The sequence below is a fragment of the Oncorhynchus kisutch genome, linkage group LG7, assembly GCF_002021735.2.
Source record: "Oncorhynchus kisutch isolate 150728-3 linkage group LG7, Okis_V2, whole genome shotgun sequence".
Lineage (NCBI taxonomy): Eukaryota > Metazoa > Chordata > Actinopteri > Salmoniformes > Salmonidae > Oncorhynchus > Oncorhynchus kisutch.
Window position 1 is genome coordinate 25,873,373 of NC_034180.2, and position 15,592 is coordinate 25,888,964.

General features: G+C 40.5%; 1 protein-coding gene across 2 annotated transcripts; it reads left to right on the plus strand.

Moving 5' to 3' along the window:
- Nucleotides 1–9,486: 9,486 nt before the first annotated feature.
- On the plus strand, nt 9,487–14,156 carry LOC109894365 (protein FAM177A1-like). Of its 2 annotated transcripts, none has more exons than XM_031828741.1 (5): nt 9,487–9,763; nt 11,754–11,930; nt 12,035–12,101; nt 12,198–12,295; nt 12,428–14,156. In XM_031828741.1, the coding sequence occupies exons 1-5, from the start codon at nt 9,731–9,733 to the stop codon at nt 12,620–12,622; spliced, it is 570 nt and encodes a 189-aa protein (XP_031684601.1). In that variant the 5' UTR covers nt 9,487–9,730; the 3' UTR covers nt 12,623–14,156. The 2 variants fall into 2 exon arrangements, with proteins under 2 accessions (XP_031684601.1, XP_020343402.1); XM_020487813.2 differs by lacking the exon at nt 9,487–9,763 and adding an exon at nt 10,954–11,305.
- Nucleotides 14,157–15,592: the final 1,436 nt, after the last annotated feature.

Consider the following 15,592-nt stretch of genomic DNA (forward strand, 5'->3'; position numbering starts at 1 on the left):
CGCAGCAGTGTGTAGGAGGGAGATTAAGGAATGTGTAGTATCGGTGGAGAAAGTTGTGTGTGTAAACTGTGGGGGTGCCCATGGCGCTGGAGATCGGAGGTGTCCGGTGAGAGAAAGGCAGGTTGAGGTTTCCAGGCGTCAGAGTAGTACAGAAAGTGTCATATGCTGAAGCAGTGAAGAAAGTTGTAGAGAAAGATGGGTGCAGGGTGAGATCCTGAGGGGATTCCTGTGAGTTTATTTATTTATTTAATTTTATTTTACCTTTATTTAACCAGGTAGGCAAGTTGAGAACAAGTTCTCATTTACAATTGCGACCTGGCCAAGATAAAGCAAAGCAGTTCGACAGATAAAACGACACAGAGTTACACATGGAGTAAAAACAAACATACAGTCAATAATGCAGTATAAACAAGTCTATATACAATGTGAGCAAATGAGGTGAGAAGGGAGGTAAAGGCAAAAAAGGCCATGATGGCAAAGTAAATACAATATAGCAAGTAAAATACTGGAATGGTAGTTTTGCAATGGAAGAATGTGCAAAGTAGAAATAAAAAATAATGGGGTGCAAAGGAGCAAAATAAATAAATAAATAAAAATTAAATACAGTTGGGAAAGAGGTAGTTGTTTGGGCTAAATTATAGGTGGGCTATGTACAGGTGCAGTAATCTGTGAGCTGCTCTGACAGTTGGTGCTTAAAGCTAGTGAGGGAGATAAGTGTTTCCAGTTTCAGAGATTTTTGTAGTTTGTTCCAGTCATTGGCAGCAGAGAACTGGAAGGAGAGGCGGCCAAAGAAATAATTGGTTTTGGGGGTGACTAGAGAGATATACCTGCTGGAGCGTGTGCTACAGGTGGGAGATGCTATGGTGACCAGCGAGCTGAGATAAGGGGGGACTTTACCTAGCAGGGTCTTGTAGATGACATGGAGCCAGTGGGTTTGGCGACGAGTATGAAGCGAGGGCCAGCCAACGAGAGCGTACAGGTCGCAATGGTGGGTAGTATATGGGGCTTTGGTGATAAAACGGATTGCACTGTGATAGACTGCATCCAATTTGTTGAGTAGGGTATTGGAGGCTATTTTGTAAATGACATCGCCAAAGTCGAGGATTGGTAGGATGGTCAGTTTTACAAGGGTATGTTTGGCAGCATGAGTGAAGGATGCTTTGTTGCGAAATAGGAAGCCAATTCTAGATTTAACTTTGGATTGGAGATGTTTGATATGGGTCTGGAAGGAGAGTTTACAGTCTAACCAGACACCTAAGTATTTGTAGTTGTCCACGTATTCTAAGTCAGAGCCGTCCAGAGTAGTGATGTTGGACAGGCGGGTAGGTGCAGGTAGCGATCGGTTGAAGAGCATGCATTTAGTTTTACTTGTATTTAAGAGCAATTGGAGGCCACGGAAGGAGAGTTGTATGGCATTGAAGCTTGCCTGGAGGGTTGTTAACACAGTGTCCAAAGAAGGGCCGGAAGTATACAGAATGGTGTCGTCTGCGTAGAGGTGGATCAGGGACTCACCAGCAGCAAGAGCGACCTCATTGATGTATACAGAGAAGAGAGTCGGTCCAAGAATTGAACCCTGTGGCACCCCCATAGAGACTGCCAGAGGTCCGGACAGCAGACCCTCCGATTTGACACACTGAACTCTATCAGAGAAGTAGTTGGTGAACCAGGCGAGGCAATCATTTGAGAAACCAAGGCTGTCGAGTCTGCCGATGAGGATATGGTGATTGACAGAGTCGAAAGCCTTGGCCAGATCAATGAATACGGCTGCACAGTAATGTTTCTTATCGATGGCGGTTAAGATATCGTTTAGGACCTTGAGCGTGGCTGAGGTGCACCCATGACCAGCTCTGAAACCAGATTGCATAGCAGAGAAGGTATGGTGAGATTCGAAATGGTCGGTAATCTGTTTGTTGACTTGGCTTTCGAAGACCTTAGAAAGGCACGGTAGGATAGATATAGGTCTGTAGCAGTTTGGGTCAAGAGTGTCCCCCCCTTTGAAGAGGGGGATGACCGCAGCTGCTTTCCAATCTTTGGGAATCTCAGACGACACGAAAGAGAGGTTGAACAGGCTAGTAATAGGGGTGGCAACAATTTCGGCAGATCATTTTAGAAAGAAAGGGTCCAGATTGTCTAGCCCGGCTGATTTGTAGGGGTCCAGATTTTGCAGCTCTTTCAGAACATCAGCTGAATGGATTTGGGAGAAGGAGAAATGGGGAAGGCTTGGGCGAGTTGCTGTTGGGGGTGCAGTGCTGTTGTCCGGGGTAGGAGTAGCCAGGTGGAAAGCATGGCCAGCCGTAGAAAAATGCTTATTGAAATTCTCAATTATGGTGGATTTATCAGTGGTGACAGTGTTTCCTATCTTCAGTGCAGTGGGCAGCTGGGAGGAGGTGTTCTTATTCTCCATGGACTTTACAGTGTCCCAGAACTTTTTTGAGTTAGTGTTGCAGGAAGCAAATTTCTGCTTGAAAAAGCTAGCCTTAGCTTTTCTAACTGCCTGTGTATAATGATTTCTAGCTTCCCTGAACAGCTGCATATCACGGGGGCTGTTCGATGCTAATGCAGAACGCCATAGGATGTTTTTGTGTTGGTTAAGGGCAGTCAGGTCTGGGGAGAACCAAGGGCTATATCTGTTCCTGGTTCTAAATTTCTTGAATGGGGCATGTTTATTTAAGATGGTTAGGAAGGCATTTAAAAAAAATATCCAGGCATCCTCTACTGACGGGATGAGATCAATATCCTTCCAGGATACCCCGGCCAGGTCGATTAGAAAGGCCTGCTCGCAGAAGTGTTTCAGGGAGCGTTTTACAGTGATGAGTGGAGGTCGTTTGACCGCTGACCCATTACGGATGCAGGCAATGAGGCAGTGATCGCTGAGATCTTGGTTGAAGACAGCAGAGGTGTATTTAGAGGGGAAGTTGGTTAGGATGATATCTATGAGGGTGCCCGTGTTTAAGGTTTTGGGGAGGTACCTGGTAGGTTCATTGATTATTTGTGTGAGATTGAGGGCATCAAGTTTAGATTGTAGGATGGCTGGGGTGTTAAGCATGTTCCAGTTTAGGTCGCCTAGCAGCACGAACTCTGAAGATAGATGGGGGGCAATCAGTTCACATATGGTGTCCAGAGCACAGCTGGGGGCAGAGGGTGGTCTATAGCAGGCGGCAACGGTGAGAGACTTGTTTTTAGAGAGGTGTATTTTTAAAAGTAGAAGTTCAAATTGTTTGGGTACAGACCTGGATAGTAGGACAGAACTCTGCAGGCTATCTTTGCAGTAGATTGCAACACCGCCCCCTTTGGCAGTTCTATCTTGTCTGAAAATGTTGTAGTTTGGAATTAAAATGTCTGAGTTTTTGGTGGTCTTCCTAAGCCAGGATTCAGACACAGCTAGAACATCCGGGTTGGCAGAGTGTGCTAAAGCAGTGAATAGAACAAACTTAGGGAGGAGGCTTCTAATGTTAACATGCATGAAACCAAGGCTATTACGGTTACAGAAGTCGTCAAAAGAGAGCGCCTGGGGAATAGGAGTGGAGCTAGGCTCTGCAGGGCCTGGATTCACCTCTACATCGCCAGAGGAACATAGGAGGAGTAGAATAAGGGTACGGCTAAAAGCTATGAGAATTGGTCGTCTAGAACGTCTGGAACATAGAGTAAAAGGAGGTTTCTGGGGGCGATAAAATAGCATCAAGGTATAATGTACAGACAAATGTATGGTAGGATGTGAATACAGTGGAGGTAAACCTAGGTATTGAGTGATGAAGAGAGAGATATTTTCTCTAGAAACATCGTTGAAACCAGGAGATGTCATTGCATGTGTGGGTGGTGGAACTAATAGGTTGGATAAGGTATAGTGAGCAGGACTAGAGGCTCTACAGTGAAATAAGCCAATAAACACTAACCAGAACAGAAATGGACAAGACATATTGACATTATGGAGAGGCATGCTTAGTCGAGTGATCAAAAGGGTCCGGTGAGTGGAGAGGTTGGTTGGTGATTTAGACAGCTAGCCAGGGCATCGGTAGCAAGCTAGCATAGGATGGAGGTCTGTTGTTAGCCACCTCTTGCGTTCCGTCAGTAGATTAGTGGGGTTCCGTGTGGTAGAGGGGATTAATCCAAATCACACAACAACAACAAAAATAAAAACAATAGATATAGTTATAGAGGCCCAAGAAGAAAACATAATAATAATAATAAAAAATAAATAAAAAATAAAAAAATGTCCGATTGTCTATTCAGATAGCAGCCGGTAAGACAGCTAACGGTTAGCAGGCCGCAGATGGGCATTCAGGTAACGTCGCGACGGAGGAGCCAGCCGAATAACTCCTTCGGGTAGATAACGTCGGCAGTCCAGTTGTGAAGGCCCGGTGGGGCTCCGCGAAGGCAGTAAAACGGGTCCGGATAGGTGACTGCAGCCCAGGTGTGATTGATGGAACTCAGGAGTGATTGACGGAGCTTGCTAGCTCCGGAATAATTGATGTTTGCTCCGGAATCGACGAAGGCCGATAGTCACACGGATAGCAGATCCGGGTATGAATGTCCAGAGAGCAGTCGAAATCCAGGGACATGGAGAGAAAAATTGGTCCGGTATGTTCCGTTCCGAGCCGCGCTGCGCCGTACAGAACTGGCGATAGATTTTCGAGCTAAAGGATAGCTGATGACCACAAACCGTGGTTAGCTGAATACTAACGATTTGCCAGTAAAGGAGCTAACTAGCTTCTGAACTAGCTTCTGGATTAGCTTCTGGCTAGTTTCAGGCTAGCTTCTTGGAGTAGGCAGAGACCAATAGAGAGGGATGGATGGGAATAACATGTGCTTCAGTAAGGTGGGTTTCTTAGCATTCATAGCCATGGTTGTCAACTGTACTGTAGAAATGGAACATAAGTCACAGAAAATAAAGGTGGTGATGGCAGCTGCAGAGAAGTACTTAGGATTGTGAGGTTGTACTGCAGAAGATTTGCAGGGGGTGTTGAGTGGTAGTGTTCTGTCCTCCCAGACCATTGGCCTAGAGTAGGATTAAATATTGGAAAGGGGTGGTGAGTTTTTTAGTGAGGGTTAATATTTGGCAGGGTAATGTTCCTTTTTCCCCAATTTTGTATTACCGGAAGTTAATGTAGGTAGGCCGTGACTGGCCTCACACTCCAGTACAGTAGGTGGCAGTGTATTCCCGTTAAAGTTGGTTGCGATCCGCTAACCCAATACCGAAGAAGAATGGACAAAAGTAATGGTGAAGCATGGAATGAAAAATAAGTGTCGATAATTGAAGGGGATGATAGTATATCAGACAAGGATTCGTTTCTTGTCGGGATGCGATTTTTTGAAAAGGGTGATTATCTGGGAAATCAGTTTGGCGTCTCGAAGACGGTAAATCGTAGCCTGTTAGGAAAAGTTCAATCAAATCAGAGTGACCAGGCGTGGGCTTGTCCCTGATTTATCTTAGGAACAGGGCAGTGGGTCTCACAAGAATCGAGTCACCCGAAGTATCATGCTTCAAACACTGGAGTAGGGGTAGGGCACCTGTTTTGAGGGAGTTATCTCTGGGTTGTCAATGGAAATTGAGGAAAACCTTGCGAAAGGAATCCTTTGCGACAAGAATCCCAGGTGTAGTTAGTGCCCGTCACTTGACCCGCATGGTGGATGGAAGAACATTTGTCGGTTCTATTTTTTTGGAATGATGTCACCTTTTACGTTACAGGCTTATTCTAAACATAAAAAACATTATCATCTATCTACACACAATACCGCATAATGACAAAGCAAAAACCTAAATACCTTATTTACATACTGTAATTATTCAGGCGCTTAGCAGCGGTGTCTGCTCAGTTTGGCAGCTGCGCGAGAGGTAGAGGGAGATGCAACACCAAACATGAGAATGATGAGTTGCTTGAATCTATAGAGAAACATATACTTCATTGGTTATCTAAATTTCCCAATTCGTTATTATTGATAGGAGGGGACTTTAACATTACAATAGATAATTCAACTGATAGATGGCCCCCAGGTAGGCCAACCAATCAGAATTTGGGTTTAATACTTTTTATGGTAAAGTTTGATCTTACTGATATATGGAGAGAGAGGTTTCCGGCCAAAAGATCTTTCACTTGGAGTAACAAAACAGGCTCCAGACAATCCAGAATAGATTTTTGGCTTATATCCAAATGTATTGATAGTGAGTGTGTTACTACAAATATTTGTACTACTCCCCTCACAGACCATAAGGCTATTTACATTGATATCAAAATATTTACCCCTGATACGAACCTTGGTAGAACATCCTACTGGAAGCTAAATGGCTCATTATTAAATAATGATATCGTTACATTTGAGGTTAAAGATCTGCTCTCACACTTTTGGAAAAGGGCTTGTGAAGAAAAATCTTATTGCAAGAACTGGGAGCTCTTTAAATTTGAGGTGTCCAAATATCTTAGAAAATATGGTAGTAATCTTGCTAAGACCAGAAGAGCTGAGGAGGAAAAGGTGATCATTAAGATAACTTCCCTTTCTCAGAGGTCCCAGCTGACCTCTTGGGGGAGGAGAAGATGGAACTAATTGAGTTACAAAATAAACTGGATAATATATATAAATTAAAAGCAGAAGGAGCCTTTATTAGATCTAGGAAAAAATTGATTGAGGAGGGAGAACAGAATTCATCCTATTTCTTTAGACTTGAGAAATTTCACTCTAAAAATAACACTATCCATAAGTTAAACATTGATGGTGTTATTACAGATGACCAAAAATTAATCGCTAAATACTGCAGCAATTTTTACAGAAAATTGTATAGCTCTACGTACTGTCAGGAATCCACAGATATGTTTTTTAACTCACTGAATAATGTTCACTCTATCAGTGATATAGAATCTAAACAGTGTGATGAACCCATCAAAGTTGAAGAGATTATATAGTCTATCAAACATCTAAAGAACAATAAATCACCAGGTGTTGATGGAATTACATCAGAATTTTACAAATTATTTTCTGAACAAGTAGCTCCCTTCCTATTTGAAGTCTTTTTAGAGAGTATTAAAAACAATGTTCTCCCTCCTACAATGAGTCAGGGGTTAATAACACTGATACCTAAACCTAAAAAAGAAGTGCTGCTCATCGATAACTGGCGTCCAATTTGTCTTCTTAATAATGACTATAAGATATTAGCCTCACTACTTGCAAAAAGAATTAAAGAAGTTCTGGATGCAATTATTGATGAAACACAGTCTGGCTTCATGAGGAACAGACATATTTCTAACAATGTCAGACTAGTATTAGACGTACTTGACTACTCAGACCTAATAACTGAGGATAGCTTCATATTATTTTTAGATTTTTATAAAGCATTTGACACAGTAGAGCATCAGTTTCTCTTCCACTCCCTTGAGAGACTTGGCTTTGGGGATTTTTTCTGTAAGGCTATTAAGACTCTCTATGCAAATGGTAACAGCTCTATCAAATTGAAATATGGCACCTCACCTAGATTTGAGTTAAAGAGAGGAATTAGGCAAGGTTGTCCTATCTCTCCATACCTGTTTTTATTAATCACCCAACTTCTTGCAAATTCTTTAAATAATAGTCCTGTACAAGGTATTTCCATAGCTGGTAAAGAAATTATTATAAGCCAGCTGGCTGACGATACTACACTTTTTCTGAAAGACGCTAACCAAATTCCCATATCGATCAATGTGATACAATCCTTTTCCAAAGCGTCTGGTCTATATCTTAACATTAAGAAATGTGAACTCATGGCTGTCAAAGATTGTGTGACACCTTCATATTATGGTATTCCAGTAAAAGAAGAACTTACATATTTAGGCATAACCATTACAAAGGATCAGAAGTCTAGAGGCTTACTAAATTTTAACCCTCTTATTAAAAAAACCCAGAAGAAACTAAATCAATGGCTACAGAGGGACTTATCTTTAAAAGGTAGAGTCCTGATAACCAAGGCTGAAGGTATCTCTAGACTAACATATGGTGCTCTATCTTTATATCTTGACCGTAAAATAAGCAAGGAGATAGACCAGATGCTTTTCAACTTTCTTTGGAGAAACCGTACCCATTACATTAGGAAAACTGTTGTAATGAACACTTATGAGAATGGTGGACTGAATTTTCTGGATTTTACTACTTTAAATAATACTTTCAAGATCATTTGGATAAAACAATTCCTAAGAAGACCCACTTCTATCTGGAATTTTATTCCTCATCATGTCTTCTCTACTTTTGGTGGCCTTAACTTCATGTTGTTTTGCAATTATAATATTGACAAAGTTCCAGTGAAACTTTCTGCTTTTCATCGGCAGGTTTTCTTGTCATGGTCCTTAATTTATAAACACAATTTTTCTCCACACAGATATTATATATGGAATAATCGGGATATATTGAATAAAAATACCTCTCTGTTTTTAGAATATTGGTTCAGAAATAATATCCTATTGGTGAGCCAACTGGTAAATGCAGAGGGTTTTTTACTCAGTTATAAAGAATTCTTATCACTTTACAAGGTCCCTGTAACACCTAAAGATTTTGCTATTGTTTTAGATGCCATTCCCTCAGGTGTTGCTATGTTATTCAGGAACATGTCAAGACCTGACCCTCAGAGCCTACCTTCTATTGACCCTGTTGACTCATCAGTAGGAAAGATTTGTTTCTCTTTTGGTCCATTCAACAACAGAGCGATACGATCCTTGTTTCAGCAGGATGTTGTATCTATACCTTATGTCATGCCTTATTGGAATGGATTTATTGATAATATCTGTTGGAAAAAAGTTTGGATGTTGCCACAAACATACCTACTTGTTAACAAAATTAAGGAAATTTCCTTTAAAATTATTCATAAATATTATCCTGCCAACCACTATATGAAGAAGTTTAAGGAAAACATCAACTCAAATTGCTCCTTTTGTAATGACCACCCAGAAACAGTTGTGCATCTTTTTTGGCATTGTATGCATGTAAGAAAACTGTGGCAAGACATCAGTAGGTTTATAATTGAACACATTTATGAAGATTTTACACTATTGTGGAGAGATGTACTGTTTGGATTCTTTACATACAATAGAAATAAGCGGAATCATTTTTATGTAATTAATTTCATTATTCTTTTGGCCAAATTTCATATACACAAATGTAAATTTACAAACAGAAAACCACATTTTCGTACCCTACAATGAGAAATTGAACTGTATTTTAAGACGGTTAAATGCTCTACTAACAAAAAAGCTGTTAGAATTGTAAGTATATGCATGTCCCTTAAGGTCCTTGTGTAATTTTAATGTGATATTGTACCCCCTAGCTCGATTGTCTATTATTTGTAATCTATGTATGCTTGTGTTCCCTCATGTGCTTTATGTATTGATTTGTTGTTAATAAAAAAATATATATATATAAAAAAAAAAAAATGCCCGTGTGCTTCGCGGTTTACCGGATATTTTTCTGCTGTGTTGTTGAAGATCACTGCGACCCACACGCTGCAGCGCTGTCGTTCAAGCCACTGACTTGTTATTCCCACTCGCCATCACGAAATGGACTCATGCTAGCCACAAGTTCTGACTGAGCTCAATCGTCATAAAACGCAAATACAGTGATTACTTTTTGTCTCTTTCATACAAACTTTGAGAAATAACGAGGAGCGCCCACAATGTGTTTTGTGTGGGGAAGTGCTTAGAAATTAGTCTCTCATAACGAACAAGTTAATAAAACGACACGACTGTAAACCCAGTGAGTTCTTTCAGAACAGGGCAGAATGCTTCAGGAAACAGTGCTTCGAAAGTGGAAAGTAAGTCAACTAGCAAGGCATTGTTGTCATTTTATAACAGGTGATGATATGCAGAAATAAGGGAGTACTATCTCATAGTAGAAGATGTGAGTTTCTCTTTCAAACAATCCCCTGGCCTTGTAACTTTACACAGCTAATAGCTAACGTTAGCCAAAGCAAGCTAACTGGCGACTGATAGTGCAACCCAAAGAAACGGTACAGCTGAAGATTTTTTTTAAATCAGGCATACTGTACATTTTACTGTAGAAATAAATGTTGGAAACAAGTCTAGATTATAACTGTTGCTGTTAAAATACAAGTAATAATTTGTATTCTGAACTGGAATAAACTGATTGAAGCAATATGCTTTTTGAGGCAAATACTCACACATTTCTGGGATGCTCATCTGTAGCAGGAAGCAGTCTCCTGCCTGACTGAGAAAGCAGTAGATGTTCTGATCCAGTTTGGCACCACATACCTATGCAAGTCAGGGTTCTCAAGTACAGAAACAGTGTCAATGCTGAGCATGACCTCAGTATTGCACTATCAAAAACTGAGCCCAGAATAGACCTGCTTGTTGAAAACTTCAACCAGCCACACACCTCTCATTAGGATTGTGTGTTTTCTGGTCTACATCTGTGATGTGATCAATCAATTTATTCCAGTTCAGAATAAAAAATATGTATTTTAACAGCAACAGTTCCAACCTAGACTTTCTATCAACAATAATTTATACAGTAAGATGTACAGTAGGCCACAATTTTTCCATCTGTGCTGTTACTTAGGGATGCACGATCAAAAAGCCTGTGTGTGTGTGTTCTGTTATACATCTGTGGGATGTGATCAATCTGTTGATTCCAGTTCAGAATGCAATTATTTATTGTATTTTAACAGCAACAGTTTCAACCTAGATGGGTACATAAGTGTTCTTAATGGGGGAAAATAAACATGAAAATATATTTATGGGTATTTCATAGTTATTTGTTTTTGTCTATATTGCATTTTTTAGGCAAATAGGAAAAAAATGCAGCTATACATAACTAAGCTTGGGTCACAGGAAAATACAGAATTTCTCATTTGGGTCCCAGGCTAACAAAGTTTAAAAACCCTGGAATTACAGTGATCTGTCTGAGCCCGCAAATGCGTCATCACATTCCCTAATCTGATTGGTCGAATAGGCGAGCCTTCTGATTTTGTGGCAACTCCTGATAGCCCCGCAGAGGAGAGAGCAGTGAAGTGTGATCTCTGAGCTAATAATGGTGCGTTCAAAATAACTGGGACCTCGAAAAAAATACGAGGATATATCATGACATCTGTGATCTTCAGGTCGGAAAGTGGGAGCTCTAGGAAGAGGCCCGAGTCCACATGTGAATTTAGAGTTGGATTACCGTTCAAAATATGTTTTCCAGTCGGAGTTCGTTTTTTTCCAAGTTCAGTTGTCTTGAACAAACTGATGTTGGAAGTAGGACACTACCGAGTTGATTTGAACGCGGCATAAGAACGGCTTCGCTGTATCTCTTTAATGTCATCATCTCTTTGGGGCAAGCTATGGACACTGAAAAGGTGTGATTATTCAAATGTTATACCTGTTCTCGTGAGTTTAGCCAACAAAAAAACGATTGTGTGTGTGTGTTTTTAGCTAGCTAGCTACTTCATTGTACTGTAACGTTAGCCTCAGCAGCTGGCTAGTAGCTATCCAGCTAGTAGAAAGCTGTCTCGAACAGGAATTCGTTCACAATTGTACATTTATACGACATGCGTAGCTAGCTACCATAGTAACAACCACTAGCACTCTGTCATTAGCTGCGGTACGAATTAAACACTCACATAAACTGCTTGAATAACATGCTGCGTTGGAATGTTTTCATTCAAATGTGTGACAAATGTCAACAACCATAATGTAGCTGCTATTCTTTCTAATAGTTAAATTATGATAGTAAAATTCTGTTTCTACCAGCTGTATGTAACCAAACACGTCTGGAGAATGAACTGTTGTTATGATGATTGACAGAGCTCAAATATGGTGAAGGAGTTTGAGAGTGTGGAGCTGGGAGACATGCGGATGAAAAAGCAGAAGGTGCCCCGTAGAACGATTTACTTTGCCAGTGGCGAGACCATGGAGGAATACAGCACAGATGAAGATGAGGAAGTGCAAGTTTCTATCGCTGTTAAGACCTCAGCTGACCCGGTTGGTTTCTCTGGACTTTACTCCATGACATGCACTTGAATATAATTCATAATTCCCACATTTTGTTAACTTTGTTTTCTTATTGTGTCATGTTTTTGATACAGTCCAAGTTGAATTGGGGTCCATACTTTTGGTTTTACATGTGGAGAGTGGCAACCTCTACTATTTCAGGTAAATGTGGGATTTTGTATACTACACTCTAAAGATATTCATGTATTGAATATTCTGTGTGTTAGTAATACTTTGCCTTGTGGTTTTTACTTTCAGTTTGTGACTATCTTGGGGAGAGAATGGCCTCATTGTTCGGAATTACCTCACCCAAGTACCAGTATGCTATTGACGAGTACTACAGAATGAAAAAGGAGGTACGTTGTTGCCTTGTCTTTGTGGAAAGCATTTATTTACAGACCTTGGAATGCTTCATTACTACTACTTTGTTACTACTCCATGATGTAGTTTGTAATATTCTTGCTTCTCATTCATGATGTGACTGACAGGAGGATGAGGAGGAGGAGGAGAACCGGCTGTCTGAGGAGGCAGAACGTCATTTTGAAGAAGAGCACAACCAGGAGATCCAGCAGCCAGCCATGGAGCAGCCGGAGGGCAAAGCCTCCTTTGTCAACGTCAGCTTCGAGCTGGATCAAGATCCCACACCTGATGCCAATCGATGTCCTGCCCCCATCCCCACCTAACAGTTCAATTAAATAGGTGTTTCCATTTCTCATTTCACGATGTAGCCTCCTCAGCCTTTTTTTGTTGCTATAGCATAGAATTCTTATTTTTATCATATTGATTTGATGTATCCTCAAAAAAAAAAATCTATAAGTGTAGTTTTCTTATCTTTGCCTAAATGATCATGTTCTATGTAAGTCACAGATTTAAAAAAAATATATATTTTTTTTTTGTTGTTGCTGCGTTGTAAATATACATTAACTTTTGTGTGCAATGAACATTGCTGTGCTGTGTGTCAGTGACAATGAATGAGCACACGGATGATATCTGATGCTGGTTAGCTATTTCCAGGTTTAAGAAATTTATTTTTTCAGGTACATAATAACATTGTTATACAGTAAGTTATTTTCAGCAAGATAAGTTACCTTTTTCTAAAACCATTCCAGATGTGCAATGTTATGGAATAGTACAGATTTATTTGAATGGAAAATTATTTATATTCATGGCCAACCATGAAAATCTATTTTCATTTCAGAATGCCCACAAACATGTTACTGTTAGAATATGTCCCCAGGCCTTTAATGTAATAACTTCACACGTTGCTCATTGGCATCTGTGCAAAGACTTTAGACATTACTGTTGTCCAGGGCTATATATTTAGAAATACAGTGAGCTCCAAAGGTATTGGGACAGTGACCATTTGTTGTTTTGGCTCTACTCCAGCACTTTGAATTTTAAATGATACAATGACTGACTTTTTGTACATGGTCCCCTAAAATGGGGGAACTAAAAGTACTGGAACAAATTCAATGTATTTGGTCTGATATAACACAAATTGGGCACAAAATAATCTGAAACACACACAAAACACCAAATGACTCCAACGAGTTTGTAGAGTCATACGCTTGATGTAATCATTGTGTGCTAAGAATATGGGACAAAATAAACTTTTGACAACTTGGATACACAGGTGAATTTGTCACAATACTTTTGAGCCCCTAAAATGGGGGGGGGGGGGGACCATCTACAAAAAGTGCTGTCATTTCTAAACTGGTCATATGGATGAAAATACCTTCAAATTAAAGCTGACAGTCTGCATCAAAAGTCCTGGAGTACATAGCCAAAACCAAAACGTGTCACTGTCCCAATACTTTTGGAGCTCACTATCTCTGCTATTGTCCCTTCTCAGTGTACAGGGCTTGAGAGGGATGCCTAAGGTAAAGCCAAACATGTTCAAATTGGCTACTCTCTTTAGGAACGCAGTATTGTCAAGATAACAACTTTTTACCGTGTGTAAAATTGCCCAAAGAGTTTGAAATGCCAAGAGACACTTTATTAAGACAGATGCTAAACTATTTATTTTCCCACTCTACTGTACTATGTACACACAAGGAAAGAAAATCTTAAGAGTCCAACATAATTTGTTTTTCAGTTTCTAATTTATTAATGGAAACCGGTTTAATTTGAAAACTTTTTATAATAATTTGAGTAAAATATAGTATTTTCTTTTTCTATATGAACTGTACATTAAACATTTAACTGTCTTGCCAAGTCCACAGGAGTGTGTTTCAAGAATCAACTAACATACAGTACAGTTGGGAAGTATTCAGGCCCCTTGACTTTCCCACTTTTTTTTTTTACTTTACCTTATTCTGAAATGGATTATTTTTTTTATTTTTTTGCATTCCTCAATCTACACACAATACCCCATAATAACAAAGCAAAAACAGATCTTTAGAAATGTTTACAAATGTATCAAATGAAAGGAAAAAAAACACAAAAACAACTTTACTCAGTACTTTGTTAAAGCACCTTTGGCAGCGATTGCAGTCTTGAGTCTTCTTGGGTATGACGCTACAAGCTTAACACACCTTTATTTGGGGAGTTCCTCCCATTTTTCTCTGCAGATCCTCTCAAGCTCTGACAGGTTGGATGGGGAGCATCGCTGCACAACTATTTTCAGGTCTCTCCAGAGATGTTAGATCGGGCTCTGGCTGGGCCACTCAAGGACATTCAGAGACATGTCCCAAAGCCCCTCCTACATTGACTCGGCTGTGTGCTTAGGGTCATTGTCCTGTTGGAAGGTGAACCTTCGCCTCAGTCAGAGGTCCTGAGTGCTCTGGAGCAGGTTTTCATTAAGGAGCTATATACTTTGCTCCGTTCAGCTTTCCCTCGATCCTGATTAGTCTCCCATTCCCTGCAGCTGAAAAACTTGCCCACAGCATGATGCTGCCACCACTTCACCAGAGGGATTGTGCCAGGTTTCCTCCAGATGTGACGCTTGGCATTCAGGCCAAAGAGTTCAATCTTGGTGCCTTTTGGCAAACTCAATGTGAGCGGCCATGTGCCTTTTGCTGAGGAGTGGCTTCCATCTGGCCACTCTACCATAAAGGCCAGATTGGTTGAGTGCTGCAGAGATGGTTGCCCTTCTGGAAGGTTCTCCCATCTCCACAGAGGATCTCTGAAGCTCTGTCAGTGTGGCCATTGGGTTCTTGATCACCTCCCTCACCAAGGCCCTTCTCCCCCAATTGCTCAGTTTGGCCGGGCGGCCTGCTCTAGGAAGAGTTGGTGGTTCCAAACTTCTTCCACTTAAGAATGTTGGAGGGCAACGTGTTCTTGGGGAGCTTCAATGCTGTAGAAATGTACCCTTCCTCAGATCTGTGCCTCGGCACAATCCTGTCTCGGAGCTCTACGGACAATTCCTTTGACCTCATGGCTTGGTTTTTGCTCTGACATACATGGTCCACTGTAGAACTTAGACAGGTGTGTGTCTTTCCAAATCATGTCCAATCAATTGAATTTACCACAGGTGGACTCTAATCAAGTAATAGAAACAGCTCAAGGATGATCAATAGAAACAGGATGCACCTGAGCTCAATTTCGAGTCAAATAGGAAAGGGTCTGAATACTTATTTTATTTTTAATACATTTTCTAAAATGTCTTAAAAAAAAAGTTTTGCTTTGTAATTATGGGGTATTGTGTGTAGATT

Coding starts and splice junctions, on each gene's coding strand:
- LOC109894365 (XM_031828741.1), top strand. CDS start 9,731: ATGCTTCAGGAAACAGTGCTTCGAAAGTGGAAA. Junction 9,764..11,753: donor CAGTGCTTCGAAAGTGGAAA/GTAAGTCAACTA, acceptor GATGATTGACAG/AGCTCAAATATGGTGAAGGA. Junction 12,102..12,197: donor GGCAACCTCTACTATTTCAG/GTAAATGTGGGA, acceptor TTTTACTTTCAG/TTTGTGACTATCTTGGGGAG.